The sequence below is a fragment of the Mycteria americana genome, chromosome 6 (assembly GCF_035582795.1).
Source record: "Mycteria americana isolate JAX WOST 10 ecotype Jacksonville Zoo and Gardens chromosome 6, USCA_MyAme_1.0, whole genome shotgun sequence".
Taxonomy (NCBI): Eukaryota; Metazoa; Chordata; class Aves; order Ciconiiformes; family Ciconiidae; genus Mycteria; species Mycteria americana.
Genome location: NC_134370.1, coordinates 18,563,320 through 18,583,424, shown reverse-complemented (window position 1 = coordinate 18,583,424; position 20,105 = coordinate 18,563,320). Strand labels below are relative to the sequence as shown.

The 20,105-nt window shown below is 36.0% G+C and overlaps 1 protein-coding gene across 1 annotated transcript in view; it reads right to left on the bottom strand.

The window, feature by feature from the left end:
- The window catches only part of BTAF1 (B-TFIID TATA-box binding protein associated factor 1), a 49,632-nt gene that overhangs the window by 21,908 nt on the left and 7,619 nt on the right, over positions 1 to 20,105 (bottom strand). The window contains exons 2-16 of the mRNA XM_075504779.1: positions 17,059 to 17,182; positions 15,879 to 15,993; positions 12,904 to 13,050; positions 10,318 to 10,481; positions 9,795 to 9,931; positions 9,021 to 9,132; positions 7,657 to 7,725; positions 4,986 to 5,075; positions 3,375 to 3,470; positions 2,945 to 3,121; positions 2,239 to 2,379; positions 1,980 to 2,104; positions 679 to 799; positions 498 to 602; positions 105 to 254 (exon numbers count right to left, since the gene is read on the bottom strand). Coding sequence (XP_075360894.1) covers positions 105 to 254; positions 498 to 602; positions 679 to 799; positions 1,980 to 2,104; positions 2,239 to 2,379; positions 2,945 to 3,121; positions 3,375 to 3,470; positions 4,986 to 5,075; positions 7,657 to 7,725; positions 9,021 to 9,132; positions 9,795 to 9,931; positions 10,318 to 10,481; positions 12,904 to 13,050; positions 15,879 to 15,993; positions 17,059 to 17,182 — 1,873 coding nt within the window. The remainder of the gene's footprint in view (positions 1 to 104; positions 255 to 497; positions 603 to 678; positions 800 to 1,979; positions 2,105 to 2,238; positions 2,380 to 2,944; positions 3,122 to 3,374; positions 3,471 to 4,985; positions 5,076 to 7,656; positions 7,726 to 9,020; positions 9,133 to 9,794; positions 9,932 to 10,317; positions 10,482 to 12,903; positions 13,051 to 15,878; positions 15,994 to 17,058; positions 17,183 to 20,105) is intronic.

Below are 20,105 nucleotides of genomic sequence, written 5' to 3'. Positions count from 1 at the left end.
AGGCACCACCACCCCCCTCTAACACCTTTAGAACATGCCTTTAGGTACAGCTAACCAATTTCCTACCTTTCCCAGAACAGTTTGTGAGATCACATTTCACTTACTTTTGATCTGGTTTTTACTTCCAGCAACATGTTTAAGTCAATGGGCAAATGAGATGGCTGCATCATTAAGCAGAGCCACGCTCCCATCCATGGACAAGCAGCTGCAACCACATACTGTACAGATGCCTTGTTTAACAGTTCCAGCCATACCTTGGGAAAGAACCATAGCGGAAATCATGACAAATTTGTATGTGGTCTACACAAGATCATATATGTGCTGATAAACTGTAGGAACCATCCTGTTCTCCTTCACTCTATAGTAAAGCATCAAATAGGCTAACTACAAAATAATTAACATGAACGCACTATTCTTTATCTGCACAAAAGTGCAGAAGATATGAAAGAGCAGGATACACAAACACTATGTATCTAGAGCATAAGTCATGCAAATACCTTGTGAATAAGATCCAGAATTTCTTGGTTGCTTTCTAAGATACAAAACTGAAATATGTGCCTCAACATGTCTTGCAGAATCGGAGTCAGCCATGTTGAAGAGCTCTGAAACAAGGATATCGTATGATCAAGCAGATTCCAATATGTATCATAGTAAAACACTAATAACTCTAATTTTTACCTGGTCTTGGGTAGACAGCAGCGTGAATAACGTTTCCAGTGCTGCTTTTCGCACAGAAGATATCGTATGATGCAAGAACGGCCACACACGTGGGACCAAAACTGTGAGTGATTGCTGAATACTAGTACATGAAGGGGAGATGTAGAGGCAGTGACAGGGGAAAAAAAAAACAACGCCAAAAACAAACACACAGCCAAGTTAGTTTTGTTTATCTTCAGTTATAAAGTTTTATCCAAAAGAAAGCTTTTTAAAAAAGAAAAGTATTATTGCATATACTTGGTAATTTTAAGTGAAGGATCAAGTTTAAACATTTAAAACAGCTTAAACATTTAAAATCGTTTGAGTCAGTATCTTTTTTTCAGGAAAACACTGTTTTTTCTTACTGGTATAAAGAACTAGTCAATCCAAGCATGTATTTTTACCATAGTTGTTTCCCAGATTATACTTTGAGCTTTGTTCAACTATTTAGAAAAAAGGGGGTTTTTTTGTTTTGTTTTGAATTTATTATTAGGCATTTATGAGTTTAGAAGTAATTAAAAACAAGCTTGGATCTTTTGTGCATGAACTTGCACATCAACCGATGCAAGTAGTACATGCTGAATTAAAGATGGCATTAGTGACAAAACTTCATTCTTAATTTTGGATTTGGGCAAAAACTAGCCTCAGCAGTGACAATCATATAGGATGAGAAAGATAAGATGTGTAAAGCATCTAGCTTAAATGCAGATGCTGTGAGTTTACCATGTGTATTATGAAAAATGTTAACATACTAACATGCAATTCCTTTAATTTGACAGAGTCCCCAACAGAGAGGAACTAGGCATTGCCTTCAACCAGTCACAGAATTACTGGTCGATGTGAATTTTCACGTTTGTAGCTTTCTTTAGAACTGTTTCGACAGTAAACTTGTACAGGTACATGCATGTGTTTTAATGTACATAGTTTGCTCTCTTGTTTGGAGTTTGTCAACAAGGAGCAGACAAACGACAAGTTTGTGGGCAGGACCACCATATGAGTGGAGCCAACATCCTTTACTAAGATGAATGGAGAGAGGGAGAAAAAAAGTCACATAATTAAAAGGTACTAGACATTGTTTATTTTGTTGCCTTTTACTAATGTAATGAAAATAGAAGCACTGTCCTAACCGTCACTTTAAGGAAAAGCAAGAGTAAAATTAAAATACTGATTTAAATCAAGCATCTCCTTGGTGCATGATTTGAAAGCAACTTTGATTATTCCAATTTGAAAATAACTGAATAGTCAAACCTGCAATACTGAACCAATACTAATTAAAAAGTTACCTGCATTTGCGGACCTGAGGATAAGTCAGAAGGGAAGAAAGAAGGATCATGATGCTGTTTGTGGAAGCTGTCAAGTCATCCAATTCCAGAAGTGCATCCCACAAGGTATTAAGAATAAAAGGCACCTACACAAATAAGCAGAAGAGGTTATCATAAAAAAAAAAAAAAAAAATCCAAGTGCCACCTCTAAGCATTATTTTCTTCACGCAGACCAAAACTGAACTTTTCAATCAGAATTGATGGAAAACAATTCAGTCACCTTCTGAGACTGAAGTTGGACCAGGCTTTCCACTACCGGTACTAAAGATGCTGCAGCAACTGCTCTGACATCATCATCCAGATCCTGGAGACCTTCAACTATTGCAGGCAACACTTTAGGCAATAAAGTGTTGATCATGTCCTACCAAAAAGATCAAAAGCATTTTTAAACTTAAAAAGCATATAATGCCCCAAACAACTAAGGAGTACTCTGAGTGTGTGAATAAACCTGTTTGTAATATAAAACAGAAGCTACAGGTCCAAGACTATAATCTAAATATTGTAAGTTACCATTCATGAAGTAAAACCTAGGTTGTAAGTTTGAATGAACTGTAACTCAGCTCAGTTTTGGTGTAAACATAGACCAGTGTTTGCAGAATACTACCATGAATAGACTAAACCCCTTGTAGCACTTGGCTCTGTTAACCATGCACTTGAACGTATCATCAAAACCAGGCAAGCATAGCCTCTATTTACAATGTTTTGTGCAAGTAACTTATCAAGTTACAGCAAAGCTGTACTGTTGTATACTTGCAGATTTCTGCAGCCTGGATATAAAAATGTAGTCACATATCTTATAACCTACATGAGGCTGCAGTACAAGCAAGTTTGCTTTATCATACCTATCTACTGCTCAGCCACATCCTCAACTTTGAGGAGAGCTTTTTGTTCCAAAGCTCTCTGGAATTTGTCATGAAGGTTATTACCTGACGTACTGCCAAAGCATACTTTATTCCTAGGAGACCACCATGTCTCACTTCCCACTGTTCCTGTGTAAGCAGCTTCAGGAGAACATCCACAGTTTTATGAACTCCAGTCTCATTCATGTGTTTCAATACTACTCCCAAAGTCTGAGCACAAGTCTCACGTACTGGTGCTACCACCTATAATAAAGTAAATGATAAAACAGATATTTCTGTATGAAATTTGACTTAGAAACCAATGTGAGTAGAGTCAGATGACCAAAACTGCTATACAAATGAGGTGAAATTTATGTATCAGCTACTCTGTAATAAGCATCTGTGAGCAGTTACAACAGGCACATGCAGTAGCACTGTACAAAGCATAGCTGATCTGCTGCAATATTATCCCCTGCAGAAGCCTGCTGATCTACCTGTTCACTCAGAGACAACTTACTTCATCTGAAACAAAGTCTCCAAATCTGTCTAATGCAAACACACAAAGAAGTCTAATAACCAAGTCTTCTAGCCACTCCTGATGCTGCTGAATCATCTGTAAAAAGAGAAAAATTGAACACCTTGACTATTTATTCATAAAGGATTTCTGATATGCTTGCTTTAGCTAAAATTTATAGAAAAGATACGACAACATATGTTTAAATTGACTGAATATAGTGATCTTGTACAGACAGTCAAGGCAAAATAGTCAGCACTAAAATTCAGCTCACCTGGCTTATTAAAAACACTAATTTAATTTTTTAAAAAGCCCATATTATCTTTATCAAAAGGCTAGAGAGCACCTTGTAAGGTAGACAGATAATTTTACCCCTACACAGCACACAAAGGTAAGGTCATTCAGATGATCTATACTGACTAATGACAACACGGCCTAGGCAAATCAGTTAATATGTGTTTGAAGAATATTTACAAATAAACATAAACTACGAAGCAGTACTTCACTGTGGGACACCCAGTGAAAGGAACTTGCTCTTCAGCCATGTCTCCTCCAGATTTAACAAAGCAATTTAGACCAAGCTCGTCTTGAAGCCCTAGCCTCTGTTAATTAGAGACCCAATAGCTCTGAATCTCAGAGCAGAAGCCCCATAAAAGCAACTGCTCAGGCATCATCTTTCTGATCTCCACTGTTTGCCTACTAGATCACCACTTCCCTTGAAAACTATCATTTTAATGAACAAAACTTTCATCATATTATGGATTTCATATTCCCATACATGTCAAAGAATTATAGCCTGCATATAGCATACACAGCAGCCTTTGAAGCTAGCCTGGAGTACACATGCTCTTTCCATAAATAGTTAAGAAACTGTTTAAAGTATCTTATCATTGCAGCATGTGTTATTACCCTGCAATCTCCACGGAACAAATACTACTCCACATGGAAGCAGAGAGAGATAGCAGCTTTTGCTTTCCCTATATACAAAGTATGCCGAAGTAGCTTGATTTACATTTGATGAATGTACATCCTCATTCTTCAACACTCTCTAAACCACAAGGTCTCCCAGCTACTTTTACAGCAGGGAAGTCAGTATGAATCTGCATGAGATTCACTATTAGTAAACAAGTTAGTGTCAGGATATTTTTTTAAAAGTGTTTTCCTTTTAAATAGACTATTTAAATACTTTTTCTCACAATAACAGAGCAAGATCAATAGAGTCCCCTTACTATTTAAGTGAATAGAATAAGATGGTCTGAGACAGTTTGCTAGAGTTACATAATCAACTTGTCAATTCTGTTTCAGTGCACCCTTACCATGACTCAAAAATAATATTTTCTAGTATGGAAGCTAGTGTTTAATAACTTTACCCGCAGTCTACATACTAATGGCTGTTTACACAGTAGTATTGTTTTTCGCACAGGCCTTTAAAAAATAATGTAAACATTTCATCAGTGCATACAGTGATTTCATCCAGATTATTCTGAGCAGACAAATCTCATGGTTTATATTCCCCCAGATCACCCACCTCCTGCAAAGCTGAAGTATTTAAATGAAGTTTAGAAAACGGACTTCTTAAAGCAACATGTTAAGCCTACATGACTGGAAACTTACCTCTTCTAAAGAGCTATCTCCCATTTTACCACCACTTTTACCATGAGCTTTAAGTATCTCTCTCAGTCCAGTACCTGCACCATGTCGAACCTAGAAAAGTAAAATAAAAAGTCAATTTTTAAATATTTAGGAACAGAAGATAAAAACCACACTGGGTAACTGAAACAATACTTCTTTATTCTTAATAGAGACATTTCAAGTGCTGCAGAGTTAGTGGTACTTAGACTTGTGGGAGAGGGTAGTATTTTATTAGATCAAATAATATACTTAAATACTAATCTGTCCAAAACCAATCTGTTTTTTTCCTAAGTATTTGCCAGCTTATGGACAGAAGAAATTAAGAATTGCTTCTGTTTTCTAACACAGAAGATATTGTTTTCATATTTGCAGTAATGTAGCCAACAAAGAGTTTTCATTTAGTTTTACTTCACTATAAGATGCTAGTTTTCAGAGAAAGAGCAACTAGAAGATATTACTGTTTTTAGTAAGTTTATAAGCTAAAAGCAATATTCTTTATTTCTTAAACACTTTATATATTTCTTTACATTATATATTTAAATTTTGCTACAACTCTTTATATTTCTTAAACAAGAGTTTGAATCCCCACTGAATATTTTGGGGTCTGCAAAACAAGTTTCTGAGAATTACTATTCTGCATAGCTTACAAACCTGCCTTGCTTGGCTAAATATTAAAAAAATAAGTGAACAAGTGATATGGGAAAGCAAATTATAGCCACTTGTATGTTCCCACCAAACATGAACAGTTGAACACACTAGGAAGAGTTTTGGAAATGACAGAAGACCAGTAGAAGGATGTGCTACAGACACACCTGTTTCTGGTCTTTTTGATACATAACTGGACTAGTAATTGGCTAATCAAGAAAAGCCCACTCAACAGATGCACAGAAAGTTGCAAAAGCAAAGTTTTGAACCAGGTTTTCACTAAGAGACCTTTACACAGGTTAGAGCAGAACTTACTCTTTTTTTTTCCCCTAAGGGCACTTCATATACATGCTTGTTGCTGACAGAAGATTATTATATTTCATTTCATGATAGTAACACCTAGAACTTAGTAGTTGGTAGGTCCTCCCTTAATCAGAATATTTTAGATGAAATGCAAGCATACACATCCCCATATTGCACAGCTCAGTGGCTGCTGGTAAAAGCTGTAAGTGAGCCAATAAAAACCAGCCAGAGAGCCTAGTCTTAAAATCCTAATTGTTCATAACACACCAATCATTTGTTTATTTGGTTCAAGATTGCTTATAAGCCAGTTTCTACAAGCCAAAAGAGGAAGACTTTGCTAGGTAACTTCTCAGCTTCTGCAAACACAAAACAACAGCAAGACAGACAAACGTATAAAGGAAATACCAGTAGTAGGATTCATCTTGCCTGACTTGAGCTGCCTATAAGCTAGGCAAGCACTCTGAACTACTCATCCAGGCTGCCTCTAGACATTGCAAGAAGATGCCAGAGGGCCATTTTATAAACATGTATTTTGAGGTAGTTTAACCTGTTTTTCATCCAGAACATACCATAATAATGATTCCGTATTGATCTACTTCCTTAATGAAGATGTGTATGCCCTATATCAAATGTACTAAGAAAGCTGTGAGAATGTCTGCATTTCAGAAGACAAGCGGACTTTGGCTTCAACTGCAAACAGCCTGCTTTCAAACAAGGTGAGGCTTATTAGCTCAGATGCAGTGATGTGCCACAGGAATAAGTATCCTTTTTCTGGGCCCAAAATAATTGTGCTGCATACGATCTATCTCTGTGTTTCCAAGTTTGAGGTCAGTGTGGGCAGAGCCAACTTGCTATCACTGAAACTGTGCTACAGACGTATGTATGTATGCGCTAAGCACATTATAGTTGGTGTTAACATTTAATCTTTCAAAAGTTCAACTTTTTTATTAAAAACCTGAAGTTAGTTGACAACAGTTATTTCTATCTTCTGCTTAAGGAAGAGACCATCAACAGCTACTTCATATTTTTGCTTGGAACGGATATCAAAGTTCGTGGAAAATAGTATAAGGATTGAATAAAAAGGTGAGCAGAACAGGTTTTGACTCTTGAAAAGAAGTTGTCTAGGCAACCAAATATATAGTTTTTTGTAGTTGGCATTTACTATAATTCTAGAAAAAGTTAAAAGTTCCTTTTTATAAATGAAGATAACTAGTGATTTGTAGCCTACCCCCTGTTACCAAAGGACTGATTTCCCCCACCTTTTCTACTAGCTTGGCACGAGACAAACATGCCACTGTTGTCAGCAACAGACTCGCACAATATTCCTCAAACTCATGATGAATCCAAGCTGTTTTAATTGCTTAATCTTTTTGATCATAGATTCATGTGCTTTTATTTTGCTTGAATTTCAATACTTCCAGAATTCTCACTTATAATCACTGCTTTCCATATCTTTCCCGCTCTCCACTTGGGCATACATTATACATCTGTTTTCATTTCCCCTTTAAATGAGTCTTAAAAAAACACTTAAGTTAGCTAAGACAAATCTGCTTTTAGAGATGTAATTTGTATTCACGATTGATGTAATTTTTGATATCTAGCAAAATGCTCTTAAGTCCTACACATACAATTTTTGTGCTTCTATTGAAGCTTTTTTTAAAAAAAATGTATGGTTACACCTTACATACTGCACGTATAGTCTTACCTCCCAAGATGGGTTAAAGAGATCATTGCACACCTCTTCACAAAAGCTTTCCAGAGGCCATTCATTTGCCTAGATTTATAAAAAATTAAGTATGAGATTAAAAGAGAAAGATACCAGGTGAACACTTCTTACATTATATGCCACTTGAATATGTGAAGATAACGAAGAGCTCCGAAAGCTTAAACATTTTTCTTTGTTATTGGAGAGAATTGAAAAAAACAACCAACCTTCTTCCAACACTTCGAACTTTGCTGATTGGCACCAGATCTTTTACAAAGCTTATGAAGTTTGTCTGTTAGTAGTGCAACCTCTTCTCTATGGTAACTAATTTTGATGTTCTGGAATTCAACCTCCCTTTAGGAACCACGCTAAGGCAGAAAATTAAGCCAAGTTTCTTATCCTCCCCAGTGATTCTTTAAATTTCTGAACTTTGCCTTTAAGGAACATAATAGGCAAGTCTCAGTTTGAAATTACACTATTATAATCAAATTAGGTCAATTAATCCAGTAATAAACACCACCCTTTTCAAAACACATTCCACATTTTTGAAAGCCAGAAGCATATCCACTATCTCAAAAATCTCCTACAAGGAAACCAACATGGTTGTGGAAAGGAAATTATGACACTAACATTAGTAAGTTCACACCATCACAAACACAAAGCATTTGAAAGGCTAGCAACCGGCAGCTATTCAGCCCGCAGTTATTAATCTCAAATTCATTTTCCAATCATCGTTTTGCAAATAAGAATTTCATTACTAAGCTATGTTTGGAAAAAATCTTTTTGTAGAATAGAGTCTAAGCAAGATAAAGTCTCTTCAAGTAAACTTCTATGTACCATTTGTATTCTGGTATAGCATTTCTTACAATTTTTCAGCTTTTCAGTCTATTGAAATGAATACAAGTGTTTCTAAGACTAAGGCAATTGTTTAAATCTTCAACTACTAAAGATAGAACTTAATTCTAAATTAAGCCTAATTAAAGTAAGGCGAAGATTAAATAAAAGTGTACACGAACATTTAGATCAAATTATTTATGGCTCAGTGTAATCCTATCATGCAAGTGTTTAGCACAGTTTTACAGTTTAATACCCAGGTCTGACACCTGTAATCCACCTACTCAGGTTCATTTGGGTCACAAACTGCTACCAATGGATTAAACGTGTTTTCTTCCTCAATGCTATGCACAGTTTGAAGCCCATTTACTTCACTACATTTAAAAGTAAGCTGGCAATGGCATTCTTTACTCCATCTCTCAATGCCCAAATGACTAAAGAATTTGGGAGCATAAAGGAGTTTTGGTTTACATTAGTCTGCTAAAAAACTGAATGATCATTCCTGCTAACAGCAGAACAATACATCATACCTCTTCTGGAACATTTTCTACCAATGTTTTTGAGTCTGTGGCAGGCTGGTTGATGACAACATTTGCAACTTTTCTTCTCTTTTCTTCTGGCTCCCCATCAGTGCTATCATTGCTGAGAAGGAACAAGTGTAAGTTTATGAACTGGAAGTATGCTTTAGGGGAAGCAATTACTTTGACAACTGAAGTCTCAGATACAATAAAGAGTGGCAAGAACACAAAACAAAGAGGTTTAACACTGAAATATGCAAAATAGGTAAGTTTACATGTAAAAAAATTCAGTGAGGAGACAGCAGAATGCTGTCCCAATCTGGCAATCCTTCTCAGCCTTTTCCAAGAAATACAGAAATTCTTAAATAAAAATCAAGGAAAGATAATTTTGTTTACTGCTTGTTATAAACACAGTAGGTACAATAATATGTCACTATAAATTACAATGAGGAACACAGCATATATCAGAAAGTTATATCTTAAAATTTTTAGTTATTGTTTATCTTCTTAAATCCTCCATTTTCATGCGCTATTCTTAAGCCATATTTAACGACAAGGACAAACCACTAATTTTATCTGTAGCATCCCATTATTTCAAGATCTCTCTGAAGCTAGGTCCTTAACAAAGCTCTACTGGGAATAAGTACATCACACAAGTGTTTTACCATCAGCGCAATTAGCATGTAAAAGATTACAGTGCAAAGACTGTAGGAAGTTTTTCAACAGATTAATCAAATCACAACCACAGCTTAACTGAAATAAAAGCAAACCAGTTCACTATTATACCTCTTCTCATTAGCTTCCACTGCATCTCTGGATCTTTGCTTTGCAAATAGCTTAGCCATTCTTTTGGCTTTATTCTTTTGTCTACTGCTCATACCAGCTCGAAATTCTGAGTCAATTAACTCAGCAGCCTGAAGAGTCTGAAAAAGAAGTCATTCATTGTCAGTTCTTCTTACAATGAAGGTCCCGAAAAATCCTCAAACCCACACTGCTCCCAACTTCCCCAACCCTGCATAATTTCAAACTCAGAGCAGCAGTTTGACACGAAATAACACTAACATGCAACTATGGGGCACAAGAATTCAGGAAGCCAAAGGATACCATATTAGATGTTGATCGTCATACTTAAAATATAAAGATTATAACCGCAGAAGCACAAATTTGGTGGACTTGGCAGTGTTAGGTTTACGGTTGGACTTGATGATCTTAAAGGTCTTTTCCAACCTAAAGAATTCTATGATTCTATGAAATAAAGCAAACCCACTGTATTATTCCTTGCAGTCAAACAGCCCAAGGTTTTACCTACAGGCTGTTTGTTTACTAGTGAAACTGAAGAAGGTGAATAGTCCAAATCTTCGTCATTGAACAGATCTTCGGTATTCATCCCAATTGCAGCACCCATATCTAAGCCAAGTTTCTTTTGTAACAGTTTCCTCTGTCGTGCTATCCTCTCTTTAGGATCAATTTCACCTTAAAAAAAAGTTTTTAAAAAGTGAAGATGTGTCAGATTTCCAACCAGATGTATTATTGAAGATTTGCTCAAGGAAATAACACAAGAAAGTCAAAAGTTACAGAATTAAATTGTACTTGGCTAATACATCAATACAATCTTTTAAACCAAATCACACTGATTCCTAGGAAGACCTTTTCTGCTGCTGAAGCTATACTAGTACTTAAACTGTCATCAATTTTTAAGAAGAAAATAGCTCCTATGAAATTCATTACATTACACTTGGTCTACAGAAGTAAAAAACCAAGTTTTCCCCACATTTTTAGGAAAGTGCACTTTAAAAGGAACAAATTAACCCAACAAAAAAAAATCCAGCCACTTATTCAAGAACTAGCACTTTTTTTATTGCATCCTTGTGGGATCTGTTGATTTTGGCAGTCTGGGTTTTTGGGTGGTTTGTTTGGTTTGGTTTGGGGACAGTGGGGGGGATTGTTTGGGTTTTTTTTTTTTAAAGGTTTCTGTTCCTCCTAAACTATCTTCTGTTGGGAAACACAGACCTAAGAAATAACGACCACCAATAAAACCCCTCAAATGATATTCAATCCAATATCCTGTATTAAGCTAGGCTGAATCTGAACCTGTTTTCTTCAGAAACATTCTTCCTTGTAAAATGCACTAGACCCAGGTGTCTCCTTTCCTTCTGCCCAAACTAACTCCTGATGGCAATGGAGACTTGAAGCATAAGCAGGTGCTGGAGTCTGTTAACAATCTTGTCCTCAAGCTTCATGTGTCAAGCAAGGCTCATTTAGGAAGTTAATAGAAGCTACCTCAAGAATGTTGTGAGGCTTCAACACTAATTACTGAACACCTAGACTTTGGGAGCACCCACATTTACATAAAAAATAGAAGATTTTAATGCCTGAGTAGAATAAATCCAAGTAAACCCAATCTTGTAGGTTGTAGGGCTGTCAGATTTCACTCTCTTTTTACATGTGTGGTATGGAAACCAGGCAGGAGACTGGTTTTTTTTTGTCAAATATCTGCACATAAACTTGTAAGTAGGTGACCAATATTGGCAGAATTTTGGAGTATACACCAGGTTGAGTAGTAATTAGTAGTTAATTATATCTACACCAATAAGCCTTTCTTTTCTTTTAATTGCATTTAACTGACAAGCAGAGAAATAGAAACAACTTCCATTCTCTAGAAAATTTTTTTCCTTTCACAAGTTCATCTTAGGAAAAAGGGTCAAAGACTGCTAATTCCAAAGATTATTTAACTTGTTTTACATCCATTCACATTGGCTACTTACTTGAAAAGGAAAGCTGCTACAAAATGCAGAAGAGAAAGCAGCCTTTGTACATTTTCCCACCAGTTAAAAAAAACAGCAACTAAAGCTATTTTTAGTTTCATTTTCTTATTTTTTTATTTTTTTTAAAATTTATTTTCATTCATAAAATTATTTGTATAATCATACAACACTGGGATAAATATCAGACTTCTACGAACTAAAGTGTCCTATTCCATCTACTTGATTTCTGAACAGCTAGGGTTTCATTAGAAGAGATGAAACTTGTATAACACTTTATTAACCTAGCATAAAAGATGGCAAGCAATAAAATAGCAGCAAGGCTTAACAGACAGGATACTGCTTAAGTGTCAGGAGCCACGGGTTCTGTTCCTTGCTGAGCTAGTGATCTTCTGTGTACACTGCACAGAACGCATCACACGCAGGGAACAAGTGAATCAGGGCTATGCAGTGAGAGCAGATTCTGATCTATAGCATCATTTCATTTGGTGCAGAAAGTGGAAGATAGACAGGAATTAGAGCAAGAAAGTACAGTAATACCAAAAAAAATTTTAGATTAAAATAATTCAATGCCATTACACTGATATAAACCAACTCTCAGCTAAAAAGTTGCAAAAATGTATCAGACAAGTCACTTGAAACAAAAGACATTACACAGGCACTGATATTTGACCTTCCAACTTTGACAGTTTTATCACAGTATTTTTCATGCAATCTTTCTATATTTGAAACCTTCAAGCTTTTAAATAAGCCACATCCTACTACTATATTTGGGAACACTGTTTTAATGAAGAACAAGTGGTGATAGTTCCTGCACCTCTTAAAAAAGTATACAGAAATTCTACAGAAGCTTTTAATACTGCTTTTTCTGCTCCCTCTTTCAGGTTTCCACTCTCCTCTTCCTCCCTGTACACATACTAATTCTGATAAGAGAAAAAACAAACTAACAATACATACCCCCTAAAAAAAAAATTTAACTTGAGAAAGGTAATACAAAGTTATGTTGGGGAGTATTTTCTTCTGTTATTTCCCAGCATTCTGAGAAACCATGGATGACTAGACTTAATACTGCCACAACAAACTTTTTCAAATCAGTAAGTTTTCTTGTCTGCAAGTAAAATATAAAGATATACCTGATTTATCATCTTGGACTTCAAATTCTGCACCAGCAGATCCAAGAAGAGATGCACCATGTTTTAACAACCGACATATATCAAATCTGTCAAAACGCAACCGATCTGTTGAAGGTGAATCTTCCATAGGACTTTCTGAGCCTGGTTCTAGATAGGACATTGAAAATTAATATTAAAGGACAACGTGATGAAATTTTTGTTCAAAGTTCTGACAGAAGATTAAGTAAGAATAAAAGGAAGAAATTATCTCTCTCCTCCAAAGGAATCATCAGACATACAGCATTTTGATTCACGAAGTGTAAAGGCTCTATTTCACAAAGACAGACTGAAAAAGCTCACTTAACACACTTAATTGAGTAGAAAAAAAATTTAACATTTTTCCCTTGATAAATTTAGCTTTTTAAAATCTTGGACACTGACATATCACCAGGTCTTCTATGTACACATACGGCCAACTTGCAGTTTGAACTGCATATGGCTCACAAATAGTTCAAACAAGTATCATGCCCACACTGTATCATATGACCAACAGCCAAGCATCCCTGGTATGGAAGCTGAAGAGTAGTCTTAACAGGTATGGGAGAAAATCAGCTACCAAGGGCTGCTGAAGACTAGTAGCTCTTCTCAAATCCAGTTGCAGGTACAGTGCAGTTCAATATTGATACAGAAGAGATTTGTTCCTCACAAGGTATCTTACCATTTCCTGGTCATGAATTCACTTCCAAAGTATTCCCTCCCCTCAACACTCAAAGATTAGTGTGTTTTGTGGCTCCTAGTCATGTGCAGCTTAGTATCCCAAAAGACTGGCCATTCCTACATAGTCCAGCACACTTCCATCCTGAATTACAACCAGCAGTATAAATACAATTGTTGTCTACAGGAAATACAGCATTTAGTTTGGTGTGTTTTATCCCACACTGACACTTATTTATGAAAGCTTGTTCATTTACAGTAGAATGAGTCTAAGTGCACACAGAACACTGTACAAAATAAACACCACCTACATTTCTTCAGACCTGAAGAAAAAGTTAACATTTCATTACACATATACAAAAAAAAAAAGAAGTGATTTATAGCAAGTCTAAGAACCTAAATGCAACCAGACCACTGTAAAACATGTATTTGACTACATCAAACAATTTAACTGAAATAAACAAATGTCTGCATAGCCAGTTAGCCCTGTTAAATGGTACCTTTTTCCTCAAACACACCTAATTACCTTTTCAATTTCATATCTGATAGGTAGATATGCAAGAACTGGACAATGCATGTAACCCATCATTCAAAACAGCTGCTGTACTCAAAGACTAACAGGTTGCCCAATTTCCATGTACAAAAGGAGTGCTGTAAGTAATTCTTGGAACTAGACTAGTAAAATCAGCTTCTGTCCTTGGTAAGATAGTAGAGTCTATAAATAAAGTTTAAGTATATGGATAAACGTGATTTACTGGGAAAGAGTCAGAATGGCTCCTGAAAAAAACTCCCTCTCATTAACCTGATTATCAATGTCCTTAAAGAGATCCAACAAGTGGATAGAGGATCCAGTGGACATAATATATTCAAAAGCTTTTGGCAAGGTTTCATATAAAAAAATTGAAGGAATTAAGTTACCACAGAATTGGGGAAAACATCCTTTTACAGACTGAAAGCTGGTTATAGACACATAAAAGTTAGCTTTGGAGTCCTTCAGGGGTCAGTGTTGCAGTCAATTCTAGCAGTCTTTAGCAATGGGAAGGAGATTTCACTATGCGCTCTTCTCCAAGCATGTAGATGACAACTAAGCTCTTCTGGGTAACCAAGTCACAGTGGCACTACGGAATCCAAGAAGGACTCAGAACACACTAATGGTCAAAGGGGCAGATAAGGTGCAAAATGAATAACCTAAACCATGCCTACACAACACTGAATTCAGAACTGTCAGTTAACATTCAGTAAAGATTTTGGAGGCACTTCTGACAGTTTTCTGTATTCACCAGCTTATTGGGCAGCAATAGCCAAAACAGCCAACTAAATACTGGGCATCATCAGGAAGGACACTGAAAACATGACAAAGTGCATCAGTTTGCCACTATGTATAAATATCAGTACTCTAGAGATGAAGGTACACTGTGTGCAGTTCTATGCATCTCCTGGAGGACACAAGTAAGAAAAAGCACAGAGAAGGACAAATAAAGGTATCTAAAAGACAAAGCAGCTGTTTTGTGAGGAAAGACTGAAGAGATTGCAATTCTTCAATCTGGAGAGAAGAAAGTTGTTGGAGGGAAGCAAATATGATGGTTTACAAAAATCATAAAGGCAGTGGATAAGGCAAACGCAGAACTTGCTTGTCAAATTCTATAGCAACAGAACCAGGAGGCACTGAATGAAACAGGTAAGAGATCACCTCAAAACAGATATGAGTTTTGTTGTTGGTGTGGTTTTTTTTAAACAGTTAGTGAATTTCTGGAACCTGTCCCACATCAGGTTGTGAACCCAGATAGTGTCAACAGGTTTAGACAAAATCACTGACAATAGGTCCATAAGTTGACAATAAAAGTAACTATAACACTCCTAACATGACAATTTCAGATGCAAAGCAAGTACAAACAGAATAGACTTCAAGCTGCCATTTCACCTCCCTCAGAAAGGTGCTTTGAACAAGGAAACAGGGAAGAGAGTGTCTGCAAAACATCATGACAAAGTTCATTGGTTAAAACTTTTGCCATTTTACTAGTTATTATTCCTTTTATTTATAAAAGTAAAGCTTTATGAAGGTACAGAGCACAAGCACGGGAATCTTAGAAGAAACAAAGGTCAGGCACATTGTTGTAATTGAATGTGAACATCTAAAGCGGAAGAGGTTTACTACAGTCCACGCATATAAAAAGTCTACGCTCATAAAAACCAGAATGACACAGTTGCCTTGAGAAGTCTCATATCACAGTCATTTTGCATCAGATAAACAATGAATTCTACATAATTCATTTAAGAAGCACCTTGTTTTGATCTTGGAGTTGGATTCCACTCAGGTACATTTTTCACTATTGCTTCAACAGCCTGGCCAGCTGCAATACGAGTATCCCAATTCGTACTTCTTAAATACACTAATACCTTTAAGGAGAGATTAATAAATAAATAGATAAATATTTGCTTAAAATGTACTTTCAGAAAATCCATTAGCTGTTATGCTCTATTAAAACACACTTACTTTTAATGCTATGGATTAAGACAACATTCAAAACAACAAAAACAAAGGACAAGAAAATAAACCAAAGAAATGTGAGCAGCCTTCTCTATATTGCTCACTGCTTAGCAGAACTCTTGCCATAGCCAGATATTAAGAATTTATAAGATATATTTAGTCCCATCAGTCAAACCTCAACCTTGATTTCCTCCAGGTACTGAACAAGGCTTGAGACTTTTGTTTTTTTGCTTTCTAAAAGGAAGTGTTCAAAAAGAGATTAATAGACCTTAAAACTTTGAAATCATTTAACCCAGGAAGAGGAACAACATGGGTCACTTGAAGCAACATATGCTCTTCTAAACTAATTTACCACTACATCTCAAATCTGGAAAAACTATTTCTTTCTCTGAAAGTTGTTTCATATTCATGATTCCTTGGCCACTCTGTTGATACCATCAATTGTGGTGAGGGCACCTGTTCAATAAGACCAGAACTGAGGTCACTCAGCCATCTCCAGCTGTCAGATAACACACTATTTTTGGTGTTTTTACTGGACTTGGCCAGATTGAAGTCCCAAACTAATGGAAATGTCCTTCCATTTTCCAGCCCTTTTAAAGACATGCAGCCTCCTATATTTTTAATGCTGTATCACACCAGTAAGAATCTTTAAAAGCAGGAGCAGAAATTTCTGTAAGGCAGTAGGGCTTCTCTTTATAGAAGAAAATCTGAACTTACAGCAAACACTGAATATCAATACTGAATGCAAAGTGAAACCTGACTTATGTGACCACTTCAGAAGCTGACAAAACAGCAGGCTTAACAGAAGTAGCCTTCCAATTTTCTTCAGTCTCCTATTTTCAGAGAACACAAGACTACTATGCTTTTTCTTCTTCTTCCCACAGAACCCACACCCCTTTAAACCAGTTTTATTCTCACCATTAAAGTACTGAAAGCAAGCTCAGGAAAAAAAAAAAAAAAAAAAAGATGCTTACTTTAGATAAGAGATTATTCAGTTCATGAGGATGCAGTTTCACTACTTCCCCAAGTTGCTGTGCAGCTGCTTTTCTTGTTACTGGTGTTGTACCGGTGTCCAGTAAAATAAAGAGACGATCAAGCCTAAATATGATTGACAAAAACTGAAAATGTTATGCTATTCATAGTTCAGCTGCTCATTTCTATTAATATTCCCCCACATTTTTCAGTTTATCTAATGCAGACAGAAGAAATGTTTGCCTGAAGACTGTCAATTGACAGGATGACAAATGTACTTTTTTCCTAACAGTAAGCATAGTTGTTCTAAAAGCACATTTAATTTGGTAAGCAAAAAAATTAACAGAGAAACTGTTAGAAACATTAGTTTTAAAAAAATCTGCAGTTACAAGAAAAAAATTAAATTGCTCCCTTCTTTGTTCTGTGATAGAACATTTTCAGTCCTGAAAAATAAATACTGTTAAGTTGTAAATGATCTTCATCAAATTCTGTCTGACAGAGAAAGCAAAGAGCTCAAATGCTCATATTGTGCACTATCATTTCTTTTGAAGACATAGCCTGTGATCTATAATATCAAACTCTGCTTTTACAGGATACCACAAATTTTTACTTTTCACATACTTTCCCCCTAACTACCTGGAATATGTAAGACTATGTAAGACCTGTTGTTATATTTACAGCTTTTAAATAATATAAGATACCTCTGGCCTTCCCATGAAATACAGGAATTTAACCAGCAGATCTGTTTTCACAGTAACTCTGTATTTAGTGAAAGAGACCCTGATCATCTATTTTCAGAATAGCTAGCTTATTTCTTGTTTAGAGTTACTGAATGAGAAAGTCAACATATAAAGAAGCATGTAAAAATAGAGACTACCTAGATAATCAAATCAATGATGGAAGTAACAAATGTTCATTGTTCCCTCCACTATAAGTGGGACAGTTACAACTCTCTTTACAGGGTGCCTAGTTTACCCCTTAGTTATTGGGCAGTATGAGGTTATTAGTGAACATGAGTCTAGAATCTGTCCACGTAGTGCAATCAGAATTGTCCCTTCTAGCCTTAATCATAAAAATATTCCTCCAAATATTCCAACAATATGAAGCTGTAATTTACACAGCAGTGAAGCTCACCTAGATCTACCTAATGAAATAAGGATACAGGTACACTGAACAACTCCCCTTCCTCATAAAAACATACCCTAGGTTTGAGCAAATACAGGAAAAGGACAAATGTTTTGCCTGTTAGTCTGTTGCTACTAATTACGTTTCACCAAAATTGCCTTTAACATTAGTTCCAATCATTAAAAAAAACAAAACAAAAAAACCCCACAAAACCTCTTTCCAACATCACTGGATTTTGTACTTTCTTTGACATGCTTAAACTGCGTTTACTCCTGAGAATATCTTATAATGTGTCACAACACATTAGAAACAGCAGTGCTACGCTACAAAGTCAAGGCAGTAATATCACAGCAATACAGTTCCAAAACCCAAATGCTCTAACAACTGGAGACACTAGATTAAATATCCATTAGATAAAAACAATTCTCACTGAAAGTATTTCAAATCATTCTAGTATTTTAGACATACTTCTGATATTTGCCAACTTTGAAAAAGTTATCTTCCTACTACTAAAACAGGTGAGCCCACTTCAATTTCTGTAGATAAAACTGGAGTTTCAATTGCTATGATTTACTAGTTAGTAAATTGTTTTAAAGTTACATAAAAATGAATCCCCAAACATATCTAAACTAGCAGTTTTGTGTGATTAGACAGTCAAGGAGGAAAGCGAAAGCTTTATAGATCCAACTCTTCCAAATCACTGATAGCGGACTAGTCAGGAGGAACATACCAGATAGTTATTTACCAGTATTTTTTCCTTAATACATTTGACAGTAGTAATCCAACCTGATTTGTAAGCACTCGGTATTATTCAGTACAAAATATGCTAGAACAAGCTGTGGTTGCTCTGCAAGCTAACTGGCTTGTTCTCTCATTCTTAAACTCACCCCTTTCAGTCTTCACCTCTCTGTGAAACTTCAGTGTTCCATACTCAAGAAGTTTGCCATTTAGCACCACCCATTCCTTTAACTATCAAATTATCTTTTTTTCATCTCCAAAGTCAAGCAGAATGTACAACTTAGACCACTTCCTCAGCTAGAACTCTTCATGTGTCAAAACAGGAGGAAACCACTATGACAGCCTACCCTCAAAAAAAAATCGAGTTTAATTCCAACCTTAGTTACAACACCAGACACTCACTCCTAAAACCCACAACTTTTTGAAGCTGAATTACCTACAAAATACAGTTTTTGTTGATTTTTTTTTAACCTGCAGTATGCTTGGTTTGTAATTTGTGATTTTAAATTGCAACATGCTTAACTTACATACAAATGCAAAATAAAACAAACAAAAAAATCTTTCTATTGTCTCACACTGCTATAGGAAGGTTTCAGCATTCAGCCCCAGCAAAATAAATGGAAACGGGACTAGCAAATATAGCTAACAGTAGACTAACAGTACTCCTGGTCACACTAATCATTCTTCCTTTCCCTCTCCCAGACTTCCCTGACGTACAATTCCCAAACAGTTAATAATTTGGGGGTATTAAGATTCTTAAATTAAGTTTTGGTGTTGCTGCAGCAGAGTATGGCAGAGCTTGAATTCTCTTGCTCTGTTTGAAGGATAGCACTGAAAAAGTTGCCACTGATCAGCAGCACTAGTTTTTTTAAAGTTTTCATTCTTAGTTTCATTGAGAATGAAAAAATACTAAAAATTCTAAACAAATTAATTTTGAGGACCTGCAGTTTGGAATGAAATTTCCTAAGTTCTGATAAGGTTTTTATTCTCAGAACAAACTAACAGCCTCTAAATTAGTTCTTAAAGACAAAGAGAACTCAGAGTTTTCTAATGGCATGTGGTTCCGCCTCTCATGCTAGACAGCGCTGTAAGCAGAGCACTGTGTGGCTCACATCATTCACAAAGGTAACACCAAAGTCTGAATCAGTATGGTAGAGTGCAATGTTCTACAATGCAGACAAAATTT